Consider the following 18626-nt stretch of genomic DNA (forward strand, 5'->3'; position numbering starts at 1 on the left):
GCCCAGAAGAAGTAGTTTAAAAAAATTTAAAGACCACTGATAGATATTTTCAAAGATGTTTTACCAATGTTTATTCTCCTCACCAGCATGTGATAATGATTTTATTGCACTTGTTTTAATTTTATGACTAGCAAAGTTGCAGCTCATAGGTTTTCATGGTTGAAATATTGGAAGGCAATTATGTCTGTCTTCAAATATGACTTGACTCTAAATATTGATTCTAAATTCTAAGCTGGGGGATTGTTCGTCTGGTCTAGGACAGCAATTCTTCTTTTAACATGAAATAAAGCCTTAGCTACTGTTTAAATAAATTGTCAGAGTTTGAGGTGATTTCTACAGTTCACTGATGTGTGAATGAGAAATTGATTAGGTAAGTAAGCAAGGAAATAACTTGCAAAAGCAAACAGATCTTCAAACACTTGATAAGGCTATAAATACCATCCCAAGAGAAGTGGTTCTAATAGGCTGGAGGATTACACATGGAGAAATTCCAAATTAACGTGCTCTGAAAATTCAGGAAGGAGTTGCCGGTGTGATAAGACTATTTTATTTTAAATGATTCCACTTTGCAACTTTATTGTAAGTGAAGAAGTCAACTGGAGCGTGATCTGAGAAGCCTGGTGTTTTATCCTTCCTCCTCCTCAATGCCATGATCTCGTGTTTGGGCACTTGAACTAGTCCTGCCTCGTAGTAGATAGAACAGAACATACCAGGGCTTCAAGCCTCTTCCTCTTGCAGGCGTTTCTTCGAACTTGTAATGCTCACGCTTAAGACAAATGTCCCATTACAGGAAAGGGCTAACTAGTTCAAATGCATGTCCGCGTGTCACTCACTTTCATACTGTTCGTGTAGAGGGGAGAGAGAAGGTCTTGTCGGGTGTCCTGGCTGCAGTGATAGGTCCGCCCTCTACCAGTCATTAGCTTAGTAGGTCACAAACCTCCCTGGGGTTCCATTCTCCATTCATTCATTGGAGATGACATCCACCAACTTTCTCCTGGAGTTGAAGTGAGAGCAGATGAGAGGTACTTTGTAACTAGAACATGGGCTGATTTTGCAATGTTGCATTATGAGCAGGGGTCCTTTTCAGTGTTCAGATTTCAGTAATTGAGTGGAGTTGACCAAGGTGAATCTTCACAGTACCCGCTTTAAGGAGGTTTTTGAATCCCTATGTCCACCTCTTCTGCTTTCTCACCCCTTCCCTGACTTGGAACAACCCTGCCGCTTGTCCCTTAGACGTTTTTCCATTACCATTGGCCCATTCTAAAACACTAATTGATGAAAAGCCTTAAGAAGCAAAGGCATGGCTCTGGAGTCTGGAGTTTCAGATTCTTGGAGCAGGTGGCAGGGAAGTTTCATCACTGTCTATGCCTTTAGGGCAGCAGGACATGGTGCAGCGTTTCTCAAACTAGAGCCTGTGAACAAAGGTTTAAAATGCATGTTTTTGTTTCATATATTTAAACAAATATGTACATATTCTGGGTCATCATCGTGACTATTGTATAGCTTAGTGTTGCCACATGATTTCAGCTTGCACCCTCCTTGTTTGTGTATATATAGACTATTACATTTGAGCTACTAAGAAAGGGGGGACTCGGGTGGCTCAGTGGGTTAAGCGGCTGCCTTCAGCTCAGGTCATGATCTCGGGGTCCTGGGATAGAGCACCACGTTGGGATCTCTCCTCAGCTTCACCCTCTCACTCTCCCTCTGTGCGCGCGCACGCTCGCTCTCTCTCAAATAAATAAAATCTTTAAAAAACTAAAAAAGAACAGGGATTGATTTCATATGCACATGGTAGGTATAAGCCAGTTAACAGCAACATATTAGGAATCTAGCCTGACTGAAGGCTTCTTGGTGATTCAAATGGCAGGGGAATGGAGCATGTTGCTGGTATGACGTAAGCACAGGGAACCCCAAAACAGCTGTGTGGCAGCGGTCGACACCATCTTCATGTTGCCAGTGGCAACTTAGTTTCCCAGCAAGACAATAGCATCCATCTCATTAGTGTTGTTACTTGGACTGTTACTGGTTTTATACTTTTATTGATATGAAACTTGTAAGTCAGGGTGCCTGGGTGGCTCAGTCATTAAGTGTCTGCCTTCAGCTCAGGTCATGATCCCAGGATCCTGGGATTGAGCCCCGCATCAGGCTCCCTGCTCAGAGGGGAGCCTGCTTCTCCCTCTCCCACTTCCCCTGCTGGTGTTCCCTCTCTCGCTGTGCCTCTCTCTGTCCAATAAATAAATGAAATCTTTTTTTTTTTTAAAGAAACTTGTAAGTCTCTTTTGATGTAAACATACAGAGCTCATGTCATGTTTTCTTCTTCTACATACTTAAGAAACATCATACAAATATTTATGTCAACGTTAGGAATCTAATTTTTTTAAAGGGCTCTGCACATCGCTCACCTTGGAGAAGCTCTGAGGTAGAATGGAGAGCATCATCCACAGAAGTCAGGTTATCTAAGTTCTAGTTGGGCTTTGATGTTAATCACCTGGAGGACTTTGGGCTGCTCTTCTCTCCTCCGTACGCCTCAGTTTGCTCCTCTGTGGAATGGAGGGGTTTGATGATATGATCTTTAGACTCTCTTCCGGCTCTATATTCTATTCTTTAAGAGGTCAAACCCCTCATTCAGGAATGCGGCCAAGTACTGGCTGGTGCTATTTGTACTCTGAGAATGTAGGCTGAAGTCGCTGTGCATTTAGCCAGAAACTGTCAAGACCGCCAGGAGGCTGCTTCTGGCTGCCCCGACCCCCATGGAGGAAAGAAGAGGCCTCCGTGACTGTTGCTGACTCAGGTGCAAGGCACACATCTTGGATCACCCGTGTTTATGACAATGATTACTTGTGGGGAGGGGTGAGTAGTGGTCATCGAAATCAGGGCTTCTCAATCCGGTGAGCTTCCCTGTCTGGAGCCCCACCCCACTTGAGAACCAGGTTGAAAGAGACCCCTTCTTTTGCTGTTGGGACTGCATCAGACCTCTCTGGGGTGTGGCACAGAAAAACGGCTAGAAAGCAGCTGAGGAATTTATCCTTGGAATGTGCTCGGTGCATTTCTGGAAGATGCTCACAGGCAGTGGTAGAGCTGTGACCAAGTCCTGGAGGCTTTGGAAGGTCAGCCTGGGGAATTCCAGAGGGATTAAAATCTAAACAACTTGAAAGTTTCGTCTCCCTCCTCTCCTCCTCCCCACTTTCTTCTTCCTTCTCCTTCCTTCTTCCTTCACCTCTCCCCTCCCTTCTTCAAGAGCTAAACCTTACTGTGCACCTCCCATGCTTGATTCTAAGGCTCGTTTTATCCTCACCACACGCCCTATGCAGCAGGTACTTCTATTATTTTATTTAGTGCACATCTTCCTACCAGGACACTGAGGTGCAGAGGTTCAAGTTGCCCATGTTCATGTGTACAAGAGATCCGGCTACACCCGTTGGTGGCTGGGCTGCGGAGCGCGGGGTGGGCACAGGGGCAAGGACAGGCAAAAGCTGACCAACACCCTGGACCACAGATCCTGGGGTAGGCTGGCAGCTCTGGATGGTAGGGCTCCAGCTACAGCTGTGGAATAAAGAGCCCCTAAGCCTGCGTTCTCCGGCAGGGAGCTGAGCCGTGGCTGCCTGGAATCCGCCAGGAGAGGACAGAACTGTCCCCAAGCAGCCCATTACTGATGTGCAAGGGCTGTCTCGGCGCTCCTCGCCCAGAGTTGGCGGGGTTGCCCTGGGCGGGAGTCGCATGCCCGGTGCGGGGAGAGCGCGGCTCTTCTCGTCGGCTGCCGCGAGTGGAACAGCCAGCGGGCCGGGGCACGCAAGCACGGGCGCCCGCGGACCAGCAGCCGCCACCTGGGGGCGCCCCTGAGCGCAGAGGCCACCGTCTCTGCCCGGACCACGAACCCCAAGAGCGCGGAATCAGGGCTTAGGAGCGGGCGGGGGAAGGGAAGCCAGGACCCAGCAGCGCAGAAACCGCCGCATCCCTGGCCCCGATGGCCACAGTTGTGCTTCAGCAAGCTCACATCCCAGTAAGGCGGTCAAAATAAATACGTAAAAAGTTTAAAAAATGTTTTTCTCCTCCTTTCCCTGCTTAGGGTTGTTGGTTGTATACAACAAATGCCCGCCACACGTAATGAGATTTGCAGACGAAAATGTAAAAATGCAGGATATAGATGAGGCTGGTTGAGTATCTGCATGTTATGTCATGCTGTAATCATGAAAGTTCTTGAATTCGAAAAAGACCACATATGTTTTTGCTTTTTTTGTTGTTTTGTTTTTATTCACACACAGAAAAGTTCACATATCAGGCTGTTAGTTTCTCACTCCAAACCCTGTCTCCACCCACAGGAATCCTTCACAGATCACTAAGACCTCCCCTCCCCACTACCCCCTGCAAGGAGGGAACCTGCTTTGGTGTGTGTTGGGGGAGGAGGGTGCCCATGTCAGACCTTGGACCCGGACTCATTTATCTTAGGTTTACCATGGGTGCACATTAACAACTTTTACAGATTTTGCACCTATAATAGCCGCTCGGCTCCCTGGCGGTGGAAATGCAAGCTGAGGGAGTACTGTGTACGGAATTAACAGGAGCAAGAGGCCTACTGGAGATGGGTTTCCAGCACTCGGTCAATCCCCTGAAGGCCTAACATGCCTGCAGTTCCTATCTTTCCCCTCCAGCTCCCCAGCTGTCCCTCGGTTCCCAGGCTGCTGTGATGTCTTTGCCAATGTCCTTCATGTCAGAGGGTAGTCGTAAATCTCCTTTCCTCCACCCTTTTCTGAAAGGCTCCTCAAACCACTAAAAAATACATTTTTTAATAGCCAGCAAGTGAACCCTTTCAGTTTCTTTATGATAGTTTTGCGATAATAGTGGCACACATTTTGTAGAACATTAGGGATGAAAACAATCCCCCGGAATGCAAATGAGGTAGCCGAAAAAGCGGCCGCAGCAGAGTGGAAAACACACGTCGCCTAGCGTGCTTGCGTCAGGCTGGAGCAGCTCAAAGCTGGCCAGCTGCGGGTGACTGCTTGTGCTCTCTGGCCCAGAGCTGCCCTCCTCTCACCGGCTCGGTGACTGCAGGCATGAGGAGTAGTTGTGATTTGGGCCGGTGTGCATAGGAACTTGATGGACTATTGCTATAAACAAGTACGTGTTGTTCTAGGAAATTAAGATATGGCCTCAGAGCTAGTTAGCGGCAGAGCTCGGACTAGAATTCACTTCGTCTCATCCCAGCCTATGTTCATTCTGTAACAACTCTTTTTCAAAAAACAATCTTAAAGGGGCACCTGGGTGGCTAGGTTGGTTAAGCACCTGCCTTTGGCTCAGGTCATGATCTCAGAGTCCTGGGATCAAGCCCCGCACTGCGCTCTCTGCTCAGCGGTGAGTCTGCCTCTCTCTCTCCCTCTGCCTCTGTGATCTGTCTCTCAAATAAATAAAATCTTTAAAAAACAATCTTAAAATAATGAAGCCCTTGTTCTATACCCTTCTATCTGCTCTGCCAATCCAGCTCATAGGGGATGACTACTACTAAGAATTTGCTACATATCTTTTCAGACCTTTTGTGTGTGTGTGTGTGTGTGTGTGTGTGTGTGATTTTTTTAATTAAATGTGGGATTATATTTATATTGTTCATCTTCTTTCTTTCTTTCTTAGAGAGGGAGAGAGAGGGGGGGGGAGGGGCAGAGGGAGAGAGAGAGAGAATCTTAAGCAGACTCCATGCCCAGGGTGGAGCCTAACATGGGGCTCCATCTCACAACCTTGAGATCATGGCCTGAGCTGAAATTCAGAGTCAGAAGCTTAATCGACTGAGCCACCCAGGTGTCCCAGCAGCTTGCTTTCTTAATTCAACAATATATGCTGAATCTTCTTCTGTGTCATTACTTACACATCTGCTCCATTCCCCCTTGCCCCAATTTTATTGACGCGTAATGAATACATTGCATGTGCATATGTATAGAATACATGTTTAAACGGTGCAGTTTGACCCATTCTGACATATGTATACAGTTGTGAGACCACGACCACAACAGAGATGAAACATTTAACAATAGATAACAAGATAATGTTTGGTTAAACCAGGACATTTTCATTACTTTCAGAAGCTTCCTCATGCGCCTAGGTAATCCATAGGTTGCATAGAAGCAGAATTGATAAAACATTTCATTCCTTTTAATGGTTACCAAATTTGGACCCGTGTGGTAGATTAAAAAATGCTGTCTGTTCTTTGCTACTCCTTCCATTGAGAAGCGGGAGTCCATTTGCCTCCTAAACTCTGGCCTGCCCATCGAGGCTCTCCTGACACAGTGTGCAGCAGAAGTGACCTGTGACTTCTAAGGTGAGGCCAGAAGTCTCTGGGAACTGTCTCTCTAAGCTTCAAGCTGCTGTAAGAAGTCCAAATACTCTTCATGCTGGAGAGGGCCTGTGGAGAGACACATGAGGATGTAGCGACATGGAGCCAGTCCCCAGCGGTCTAGCCTGTAGCCATTCGAGTCACCCCAGCTATGGCTCCAGATATGGTGAGCAGAGATAGGTCTTTTCTGATGTGCCCTGTAGACATTTCTGATGCATACACTTATGAAAGATAACAAAATGTTGGGTTTTTTTAGGGCATGATTTTTTTAAAATTTAGTCTGCTAGGTAGCAATAGATAACAGGAACAAAACTACTCCTTTATTGAAAAATATTTAGGTTGTGTCCATTTTTTCTCCACTAGCAACTATCCTCTATATGTACTTTTTTTTTTCATATGTAAGAATTTCTCCAGGATGGATTCTCAGAGATAGAATTGCTAGATCAAAGAGCTATCTTGGGGCACCTGGGTGGCTCAGTCGGTTAAGGTCCAACTCTTGATTTCAGCTCAGGTCATGATCCCATGGGTTGTGGGGTTAGCCCTGCATGAGGCTCCACATTCAGTGGGGAGTCTGCTTGGAGGGTCTCTCCCTCTGCCCCTTCCCCCACTCACAGGCACCTATGCTCACCTGCATGCTCGCTCTCTCTCTCTCAAATAAATAAATAAATTAAAAAAAAAATAAGAGCTCTCTTCTCTCTCTCTCTTTCTATTTCTCCAGCCTCTGTTTTGATAGCGGTTGGCAAATCTCCCTCCAGAAAGAACATATAAAAGTGGCCTTTTCCCTTCACCCTCCCAAATGTCTTTGACAACTTTCTTCACCATCTTGTGTTTCTCTTGCTTATCTCTGAATGAAGGAGAATAACTCCTATGCTGCCTTATTCATAGGATTTCGATCAAGAGATCAAAAGTGAAATCTGAATAACACATAATATCATCTGTGATATGGGATCTTGATCCTTTGGGTGTAAAACTCGTCTGACCTCATCTTTGTCCTTTTCCCAAGAAAGCCTATGTAATCCTGTCTTCTTCTTTTTTCTTGCACACACACACACACACACACACACACACACACACACACACACTATGAATACATATGTGTATCTTATAGGTACATAGGTACAGGTATATGCACTATGAGCATTCACTATATCAATTTGAATGATTTTACAGGAACAATTAGCAATTCTTGAATTAAATACATTGTAAGAATTGTAATAGAAAATTAAAACTGTGATTGTATTTGTCATGGCCTCTTGTGCTTCTGGGAATAAGCTAATCACCAGCTGAAAACAGGAAATGACTTGTAATACAGAGTATAAAAGTGGATTCATTTTAGGAAATTTATACTTTTTGGGGGTGGGGGACTAGACAATATTTGTCCATACAGAAAAGAACACTATCGCTTGAAGCAGAAGAATTCAGAATATTGTATACCACATTTCTAGTATAGTTTGAGTAACCACTGCATTGTTTACATGTGTATATTTCTATGCTAGTGCTCTGCAAAATTAAAACACCCTGTGCAAACTACTGTTACTCTGTTTCCTTGCTCTTGTCTCCCTCCCACCCTTGCAGGGCCAGCTGGTGACTGCTGGGTCTTCCAGTCACTGCTTCCTTAGCTCTCTCAGTTCTTTGATTCAGGAATACACCAGGCATTATTGTGTTGCATATCTATTTTCCTCTCCCCTCATTTGATCTCACGGCAGCTGATTAAACATTCAGCCTTGCCCCAAATTTTTCCATGCATTACATCCCTTTATGTCGGTTTGAAGCCTAAGAAATTCCGCAGGTGAAATTAGAAACTGGCACCCACACCTGGAGGGTAATGAGAACCCGAAGAGGGTGGCGGGCCACTCCGGGTCGGTAGGTGGCCGTCTCAATAAGCAAGGGAACTTACATATGAGGCTTGTCTTAGGCAGCTGTGACATGAGTAGATCTCTGCACCAGCCTGCCAGAATCTTAAAAGTTTATGTAGGGGCCTTCACTGGGTTCAGTCATGTATTCAGTCCAGATGGTCTCAAAAACATATTGCTCTCTCAAGGCTGCATCCTTGAAAACAGCCCCCACTGTGGGAGCGGTGGGCAAAAGTTATATTCCAAGGACAGGGAAAGAGGCGAGGAGCCTTTGATAGCCCAAGTCCAGCTCTCAGGTCAACTGGCGGTCATGTCTTCTTGATGACCTCCTCCAACACTTGAGCATCACGAATCACCAGTTACTAAACATATTTTAAGGAATTAAATATAATATTTAGAAGAAAGTAGACTGATCATGGATTTAGGAAAATCTGCAATAGAAACACATTTGGGAGAAAAAAATGCTTATATTTGGATGAATGAATATAAAAGGATGATGTTTGGTGAAGAATTGACATCACAAAACTCAACAGAATTAATTTTATTTCTGAGATTTTCGGAACTAGAGCTCAGTCTGGCAAGAAGAGAAGGTGTGTTTTAGGTACTTTGACAAGTAGATCCACGTGTGTCTATGTGTCCACAAGATGACTTCCTTTAGGAAATGGGGAGTGGTGTGATGGGGAAACAACGCTCTGAAGCTGGGTTGAATGATGAAAGAAAAAAAAAAAAACCCACATAATTAGTAATCCCAACAACCTACGTTTATGTAGATAAATGTTTTCTACAACATAAGAGTTTTAACTCTTGACTTTGAGGTAATTTTAGACCTCAGAAAAGTTGCAGAAGTAATACAGATTTCAGGCGTGCCCTTCATACAGCTTCCCCCAATGTTATCCTCTTACAAAACTATGTACAATAGTCAAAGCTGCGAAATTAACATTGGTACAATCTTGTAATCTAAACTGCAGACCTTATTCAAATATCTGTATTTTATTCTAGAGTTTTCCCTTTTTCTGTCCCCGGATCTAATCCTGATTCCTAAACTACATCTAGCTATCGTGCCTCCCTCATCTCCTTATGTAACAATTCCATGGGTTTTCCTCGTCCTTTATGATCTTAACACTTTTGAAGAATACCGGTCAGTTGCTTTACAGGGTGTCCCTCAATTTGAGTTTGTCTGATGTTTTCTCATAATTAGAATGTAGTTTTGCATTTTTGGCAGGAATTCCACAGAAGCGATACTGTGTCCTTCTCGAGTTACCATGTCAGGAGTTTCATGATGATGACGTGGACCTCTGTGGCTTGGTTAAGCTGCTACTTGTTAGGTTTCTCCACTGTAAAGTTAATATCCGCCCCCCTCCTTGTTATTAATATATACCTTGGGGGAGATCATTTGATACAATGCAAATTTGTTTCTCCTCAAACTTTCACTCACTAATTTTAGAATCCATTCTTAGATTTTGTCTATTACTGTTTTCCTCGTTCTATATTTATTGATTGGAATTCCTCTGTAGAATTATCCCTTCTCCCCCATTAACTTATTCAATCATTTATTTATATCAGTATGGACTCACAGATATTTATTCTATAAGTTATAGAATATAGAACTTTTATTCTACAAATTATCCAATACAATAATTGTTTTTAATTATTTGTCAAAACTACGACATGATTTAAAAGACAGAATAGTATTTTTTAAAAAAATATTTGAGTATTTGAGAGAGAGAGAGAGTGCATGAGAGCAAGGGGGAGGGGTAGAGGGAGAGGGAGCGAGAGAATCCCAAGCGGACTCCAGGATGTGTGTGCATGACCCCAGCCGAATTCAAGAGTCCGGGGCTTTCTGGGGTTTAACCGACTGAGCCACCTAGGCGCGCCTGACAGAATAGTATTTCAATTATATGTATGTGCCATGAATTAATCCAATTCTTCGATGTTGGACGTTTAGGTTCTTTCAGTTATTTGATACTATGAAGGATTTTTGATACACAGAAATCTTTGAATTTTTATGTATTTTCATAACTTGTTTTCTAACAGCAGAACTATTGGATGTTGGAAAAATTTATACTGGTGGTTGTGATCTCGGCAGTGGAAACTGTCAACATGTCCACACAGAAATCACATGGTCCACACACTCCACCCAAACTAGTCAGCTGTGAGCTGAGGCAGGAGATCTGGAGCTCAGGGGGACCTCTGCCGGCAGGGTCAGGTAGCTCAATTGTCAATAACCTGAAGAACACGTAACAATAAAGTTGTTGAAGTTGAGAAAGAGACTTCCGGTAGGGGCATTTCTATTTCCTTCGGGGGCCTATATTCTTCGCCCGCTTCTTGTATATCCCAACCGGAAATATTTGTACCCCGTTTAGAGCCACGTCTATCCTGGCCTCGGTCCCGCCCACATACACTGCTGAAGCCTTTCCGGGGTCAGGTTATTCCGCTCCGCCCCGCCGCTGGTGCCTTGCTGGAAGCCCTGGCTCCCCCGGAAGTGGCCCGGGCCTCTCCGTCGGGTTCCCCACCACCCCGCTGCTGCCGAGGCCCACAGGGGCGGCGGCAATGGCAGAAGCTGCGCTCCTGCTGCCGCCTGAGGCGGCGGCAGAGCGGGACGCTCGGGAAAAGCTGGCTCTTTGGGATCGGAGACCCGACACGACGGCGCCGCTGACCGACAGGCAGATGGACTCGGTGCTGGAGCTGAAGGCGGCGGCAGAGAACCTGCCCGTTCCGGCCGAGGTGAGGTGACCTGCTGGAACCGGGCTGGGGCGGCAAGGAGGCGGGGCTGGGATGCTTCTCGGGCGCGCCCGCGGACCCCGGCCTTGCAGACTCCTGCCGGGGCGCTCTCCTCCCTCCTCCCCGGTCACGGTGGCGGCTCGGGTGGTAGAGGCTCCCTCACCTTCCCGGGCTGTCAGGCCTTGCACTGCCGGTGGCCGCCGACTCTACTCTCGCGGGGACGGCTCCGGGGGCGTCCAGTGGCTGGTGTTGGCTGGCACCCAGCCCTCCGCCTGCGGCGTGGGACGGTTGGCTGGGAGCCTTGCTCTGAGCGTCTTGCCCCGGGTGTCCCTGCTATCAGCTGAGGCTTATTCCTGCTGCCCACTATCTCCCAGGAGAGGGCACCGAACCCGAAGAGCTTTGCTTCAGGACAACCTTCTTCCTATTGGTATTCGTTTACCACCTTAATGAATAACCCAGGTTCCTTTTTCCATGGTGGCACTTGGAGAGACAAAACTTGATCCTGAGTGGCGGTTTCATTCATCGCACATTGAGCAATCAGCTCTCTATCAAGTGCAGGTTATGGGAGATCGATTTATCTGACCTATAACAGAGCCATAAAAGTGAATTTTCTTTGAAAGCTGGGTCAGTACATAATTAGGTAACGCTGGTTTTCGGTGTTAGTGTCGACGTTTTTAATCTTTATTAAAATATTATGTATGTTACCGTTTGTGTGATTCAGTTCAAGCGTTACAATACCAAGAAGTACATCTTATGAATTGTCCTATGTTTGACAAACTTTTTTCTGATTTTGAGGGCCAGGTTTAGGGTTATTATTTTATTAATGATGGTTATTTTTTTTATGCTGGAAGCACTCCTTGTACACGATTTGGAATTGTGTCCAAAGGCAGATTGTTTTTAGAGACTTAAAGTTCTTTTTTCTACCCTCAAATTTTAGAGGTTGAGAACTTTGATTTGAAAGTTCACTTTCACTGTTAGGTGCTCTGCCATAAAGTGCAGATGTTCTTTCTTGGGTTTCTCTGTTGACCTGTAGGATGCTACGCTGAAATAAAGAAGGAAACAGGTGGAAATTTCTTTGGCTTGGCTCTCAATGTCTTTTATGCTCTGGATAAATGAAGTTGTTTGCTCTGTAAATGTTCCAGTCTGTTTATAATTGATTTGGTGCCTGTTAGGGAAGCAGGATGCTTGGACATCGAAGCACCTGTGGGAAACAGTCCACAAGAAAAGTAACCCAATTTGTTCTTATTATCTTAGCTTATAAACTATTATTATTCTCAATAAACATGAAAGGGTTTGGAGGAAGTAAATGGAATCTTTCATTTTCACCCCATTTTTCTCCCATATTTATGCAGTATAATGCCCACATTAACCTTATGCAGTCATTTAGCATATATTATGTGCCTTCCCTGGGCTAGGAATTGAGGATAGAAGGATAAGAAAATTAAGATCCCTAGTCTCATGGAGCTGACATAATTGTGATTATGAACTTGTAAAAAAGAACAAGGTAAGTTCAGACAGTGATCCACGATATAAAGAAAATAAAACAAGATAGTGTGACACAAAGGAATGAGGTGTGCTCTGGACAAGGAAGGAAGCTTAAGAAAGTGACAGTCTGAGGTGAGAACTCATGGTGGAAAACAAAATGCCAGCCTTGCAAAGACTAGAGAAATAACCTTCCAGGTGGAGGAAAAACAGTGGAAAGTCATGGGTGGGAAATGAGCTTGACAAGTTCAGGCGTTCAGTGAGGGTATTCTGGTATAGGCAGCCTAGGTATTGGATTCCTACAAGAGTGAAATTACTTTTATTTACCTGTCTGGGATCTTTCAGAGGGATCGTTGTTTTTCAGCTGTCTATAGCCTTCCTTTCCCTTTACCGAAGTATTTATATGACTGGTGGGAACATTGGAAATGAGTTCTTTGTTACCACTGTTACCATTGGTGCTGAAAAAGAACGCCTCAATTTTTATTTTGTCTAGTGTATCTGTAAAGGGTTTTCTGTAGTGTTTCACAATTTTCACAAGATTAATTACTTCCTGAACAACTGGAACCGAGCAGGTTAGTTGAATAGCAAAAGGCCAGCTAATGCTTCAGTAAATATTATAAAGCTGTTAACTTCTTTGGAAAATAGTTTTCTGTTTTATGAAGGGGAACTGGTCTTATCTTGAAAGAAGTTATATCTTTGTGTGTGTGTGTGTGTGTGTGTGTGTGTGAGATAAAAGAATTTGCAGTAGAATATTAGGTAGACTGGTTTCTTGTAGCCAGGGCAAATTTTTTAGTAGTGAGGGCCTTTTTCTTTCTGCTGAACTTAGTAGTTCTTGATAAATGCTACAATAATTGATCATGAAATTTACCTGAAATGTACTGTGACAGTTGTTTTCCTAAAGGCGGTGTGTTCTTTATATATTTAACTTCTTTGGGCCTGTTTTCTTCTTCATAATAGTACTTACCTGTTTGATGGGGAGTTGTGAAAAGTCAATGGAATCACGTATGTGAAGTGCACATGGCAAGCAGCCTGGTAGTAGTATATGGTTTTTCCCCCCAAATGACTAATAACGTGAGAATAGATTAGAATTTTGTGATCCTGAGCGGGTATAGGTGTCACTCAGACCAAAGGCAAGAAAAAGAAGAGGTTAAATACCTTGAGGAAGGTTCTGGGATTCCATTTATACCTCTTCAATAATTTGCTCCAAAGAGAGAAAGTAACATCAAGTTTCATTTTGGGAATGAATTGCTTAGATTATGAAAGTGATATTCTCTAACCCAGAACTGTGCAAGAAGTAAAGTTTGGGAAAGAAAGGTGTATTTGGTTTTTTTCCTGGACCTGCTTAGCTGGTCAGGTAAGGTTGATAGTTTATTGTAATTATTATTTAAGATGTTAATGTACCATTTGCATAAACTGTATAGTAGCTCTCTAGTCCTGCCAATTAGGAACCTAAATCTGTTCTCTTCTCTCTCTAGTGGTAAATATCTGCTCCATCTGGAACAGTGTGAGTGAGCCAGAGGACTCAGGCGTGAATGAGTGAATGAGAGCTGGTTTATATATTTATTTTTTTTAAGTAATTTCTACACCCAGTGTGGAACTCGAACTCATGACTCCCAGATCAAGAGTTGCATGCTCTACCAACTGAGCCACCCAGGAGAGCCAGGAGTGAATGAGAGGTCAGAACAGGAAAGTTTGTGACACCACCACACCTCTTCTTGATTTTTCTTTCTATTCCAGGTGCTTTGAGAAAAGAAGATAGCTGAGCAAATGTACCTAATGGGGGCATTTTCTCATACTCTTTTAAAAAGCAACTTGTTTTGTTTCTCTAAAAAATTACTTCTTAAAAATGTTCAGTGTAGCTTCTCTCTTGTTTGGTTTGAGAGGAAATGGTTTTGTATTAGTGAGATCAAGGGAATAGGACAGGAAGACTCCTGCTTCTGATATTTAAAAGTCTTTATGCGGGGCACCTGGGTGGCTCAGTTGGATAAGCGGCTGCCTTTGGCTCAGGTCATGATCTCAGGGTCCTGGGACCGAGCCCCACATGGGGCTCCCTGCTCAGCGGGGAGCCTGCTTCTCCCTCTCCCTCTCCCTGCCACTCACCCTGTTGTGCTCTCTCTCTCTGTCAAATAAATAAATAAAATCTTTAAAAATAAAATAAAAGTCCTTATGCTTGAAAAGTAGTATTTGTACATAAAGTAATCAAATAGAATGCTTTGTCATCTATTCAAATTATCATGTTTACTCACAACATTTAGACTATAGACTATATCTGGAGTATCTACCTTCTCAAGTATCTAGAGTTTTCCTATAGTTTTGTTTTCTAAAGTAAATTAGACGATAAATATTTTTTGGTTCAAGATGACAGACTGAGCACATGTGTATGACACCCTTGGTCCTTTTGACACGATCGTGATATTTGTGTGGCACTCCGAAAAGACAGTATCAGTGAACCTGTAGTTTTGGTAAATTTATGGAAGTTAGGAAGTAAGTACTACCATTTTAAAAATCTTAAGACTTAATTATAGAACAAAGTATAAATATTACTAATTTTGAAGGTCTAAAAAAGAGATGGTTAAATGACAGGATTTGAGATTAAATGTAGAGGAAAATATTAGGGATACTCATTTCTTCATTTTACTTAGTGGGGACCTCAAATTGATGAATTGAGTGAAGACACTGCTATAAATCTGTGTTTTAGAGGGGCGCCTGGGTAGTGCAGTCGTTAAGCGTCTGCCTTCAGCTCAGGGCGTGATCCCAGCGTTCTGGGATCGAGACCCACATCAGACTCCTCTGCTGGGAGCCTGCTTCTTCCTCTCCCACTCCCCCTGCTTGTGTTCCCTCTCTCGCTGGCTGTCTCCCTCTGTCAAATAAATAAATAAAATCTTTAAAAAAAAATTGGGAGCTTTAAAAAAAAAATCTGTGTTTTAGAGTTATGGGGTAACCATCAAAAATACCGAAAATGGTTAAATTGGCTAAAAGTGGAGATTGGGGGAAGGATTTTACTTTTCCGTTACAACTCTCTTTAGAATAAAATTATGTTCATGTGTTTTGAATAATTTCTATAAGGGAAGATTAATAAAAATTGCAAATTATCTCTTTCATTCCTTCTTAAGTTCTTCATTTTGCCCTCAAATTCCTTAGAAGAATTTCTCAATTATAAACACTGGTGTTGCCTTAGAGAAGAACAGTTGGAAGGATGGAGGAGGAGGAAGACTTGGTTTTTACTTAAATAATCATTCTGTACTCCTGGACTTCTAAAATAATGGGCCTGTTATAGTTTAATGACAGACAGTTACGAATTTAAAGTGAGAGAGTAAAATCCATACTCTGTTGAGAGACAATTGAAAATGATGCATATTAAATGTAAAAGGCAAAATGTGTATAGCATACTATTAGGTTAAAAAAGTACACTTCCCTTGTATATACATAGGCTATCGAAGGAAGGAGTCATGGGAAACTAGTAACTAATAGCTTCTGAGGGAGGAACTGGATGCTTGGAGAATGGTCCAGGGAAAGGGGGCTTTCACTGAATGTCCGTTAAATTTTGTAACATGTGAATTTATGATATTTTCAAGTAACTGTGTTTAAAAGGACTGCTGAGTATATTATAAATGATTCTGGAAGAAGAGGAATTTTACTTTTTATCTGTAATTTGTGATATATTGCCAAGCGGTATCAGAATTATGTGGTTTAAGACCTACCTCATAAATTCTGATAGGAGAATATGATTATTATGTTTTCATTTTGCAAAACCATGTATGTGGTATCACAACCAGAGTTTTGACATTGATTTACCTGACTTTTAAAGATACATTTAAGATCTTTTTTCTCAAAGGGATTGAATTAAGGATAGGTATAGGTCTTGGTGGTATCGAAGGACTGAATTTTGCTAGGTCCTCTCTGCGTTTTCAGTATTTCAAATGAATGCCGTAGTGTTTACAACATATTTCTTTAGTTAGTCACAGTCTACCTTTAAATATTAAATTACTTCATGTGTGAATAAGAACCTCACATAGTATGCTCCCAGTTCTTCCTTTCTCTTTTTTGTGCTATTGTTGTCATGTATTTTATTTTTACATATGTTTTAAACCCATGATACATCGATACTGTGTTCGCTTTTGACCTTTATCTTTCTGAGTGATTAAAAAATTTTTAAAATTGTCATATGTACCTTTATTTTAGCCATGTCTGGAGCTCTTTAGTTTTTTGCTTTGTTTTGTTTTGTTTTTAAGATCGAGGTTCCCATCTGGTATTTATGTTCTATCTGCTTTTGAAGAACTGCCTTTAACATTTCTTGTAGTACAAGTCTGCTAGAAATGCATTCTCTCAGCTTTGTTTGAACAGTTTCTATTTCCCTTTCTTTTAAAAAAGCTTTCTAGATAAAGAACTCTGGATTGACAGTTTTTTCCTTTTATCCCTTAAAAGATTTGCAAACTTTCTGAAGAGAAGTCTGCTATAATTCTTATCTTTATTCTTCTGCATGTAAAATCTTTTCTCCTTTGTCTGCCAAGATTTTCTTTTTAATTTTGTTTTTCGGAAGTTTGAATATCATGTATCTAGATGTGCATTTGTGTGTGTGTGTGTGTGTGTATTCCGTTTGGGATTCTCTGAGCTTCTCAGAACTGTAGTTTGGTGACTTTTATTATTTTTGGAAAATTCTCAACTAAAATATTTTTTCTACCCTATTCTCTCTCCTTTTGGGATCCACATTATACATATAATAGATGATTTGATACCATCCGACTGTTCTTGGATAGTGTGTTCAGTTTGTATTTTCCCACTCTGCTTCCCTGTGTGTGTTTGCTGTTGGGTGATTATATTGACTGTCTTCAATCACTGATTCTTTAGCTGTGTTGAGTGCACTGATGAATCCATTGCAGCAGCCCCCTCCCCGGCTTTCTTTTACCTTAGCCGAATATCCCTGTTCTTTCTGGTATATTCTTCAAATCTGAGCCTGATCCACATCTCCCTCCCCTTTTCCCTTTTAGGTATTGTGTAAACATTGATGATAGAATTTTATGTTTGAATTTTTTTTCAATATTTTATTTATTTATTTGTCAGAGAGAGGCAGAGCACAAGCAGGGGAGTGACAGGCAGAGCAGGCAGAGGGAGATGAGGCTCCCTACCGAGCAAGGAGCCTGATGTGGAACTCGATCCCAGGACCGTGGGATCAGGACACAAGCTGAAGGCAGACAGCCAACCCATTGAGCCACTCAGGTGTCCCATATGTTTGAATTTTGTCACAGTCTGTTCATAAAGAACTACGTATTATTCCTAATGAGATATAATTTTATAGAAGTAGCTTATGGACTGTTCTGTTCCCAAGAAGCATTCTAGATTCTGATTTATAGATTTACTTACTTTGTTGCTCATAAAAAGAAGTAGTAATAATATGGTAAATAGCAGTAGCTCAGATTTATTGTGTTTACTGTCTGGCAGGCATTATGCTAAGTGCACGTAGTATTGTCTCTGGTGGGTTATCTCCCCCTCTCCAAGGAGCCTGCTTGTTGTTGGTAATTGGGCAGCTTCCACAGAGCAGGAGCCGTGGGACTCTGCACAGCTTCTCTGCCTCCGGACTCAAAACTGGAATTGAAATGAAACAGGCCCTTTTACCTTCAGAACCCTTGGTGGCAGCACACAGTTGCTGGTGATACTTAAGACTCAAGATAGATTCTCACCGGATTTGAGAAACTTCGTTCTTACTGTGTCCTTTTATACTGAGGTGTTATGTCACCATTCAGGAAGAATTTACATGCATAAGTGATGCCCTAATAAGATGTATTTACATATACCCACGACCTCGTGTCTCTTGAGTTAGACCCATCTGTGGCGAGAAGACAGATCAAGGACCTTCCTGAGCAGTTGTTTTGTTTTGTTTTGTTTGTTTTTTTTTTGGGTCTGCAGCTTCCTAGCAGTTTAAGAAGCCTGTTTTCCCACACCTGTGTCCCCCCCCCCCCACAATGGCTTCATGATACAGATACTGGAATTCTTTTTTTTTTTTTTAAGATTTTATTTATGCGAGAGCGAGAGAGAGAGAGAGCATGAGCTCGCCAGCGCATGATGGGGGAGGGGGAGAGGGAGAAGGAGAAGCAGACTCATCACTGAGCAGGGAGCCCCATGTGGGGCTTGATCCCAGGATCCTGAGATCATGACCTGACCAACCCAGGCACCCCAGATACTGTAATTCTTATTTTATAGAAAAGAAATTGAGGATTAGAAGTATTAAGTAATTTGCCCATGGTCACACTGCT

At 42.8% G+C, this 18626-nt stretch overlaps 1 protein-coding gene across 1 annotated transcript in view; it reads left to right on the plus strand.

Annotated features, from left to right (window-relative positions):
• The first annotated feature begins 10341 nt into the window (after positions 1–10341).
• The window catches only part of COG3 (component of oligomeric golgi complex 3), a 72828-nt gene continuing 64543 nt past the window's right edge, over positions 10342–18626 (plus strand). Inside the window, exon 1 of the mRNA XM_045796787.2 lies at positions 10342–10896. Within this exon, the coding sequence (XP_045652743.1) occupies positions 10723–10896 (174 nt within the window). The 5' untranslated portion in view covers positions 10342–10722. The remainder of the gene's footprint in view (positions 10897–18626) is intronic.

The sequence above is a fragment of the Ursus americanus genome, chromosome 10 (assembly GCF_024610735.1).
Source record: "Ursus americanus isolate L20-20 chromosome 10, mUrsAme1.1.p, whole genome shotgun sequence".
In the NCBI taxonomy this organism is placed as follows: Eukaryota; Metazoa; Chordata; class Mammalia; order Carnivora; family Ursidae; genus Ursus; species Ursus americanus.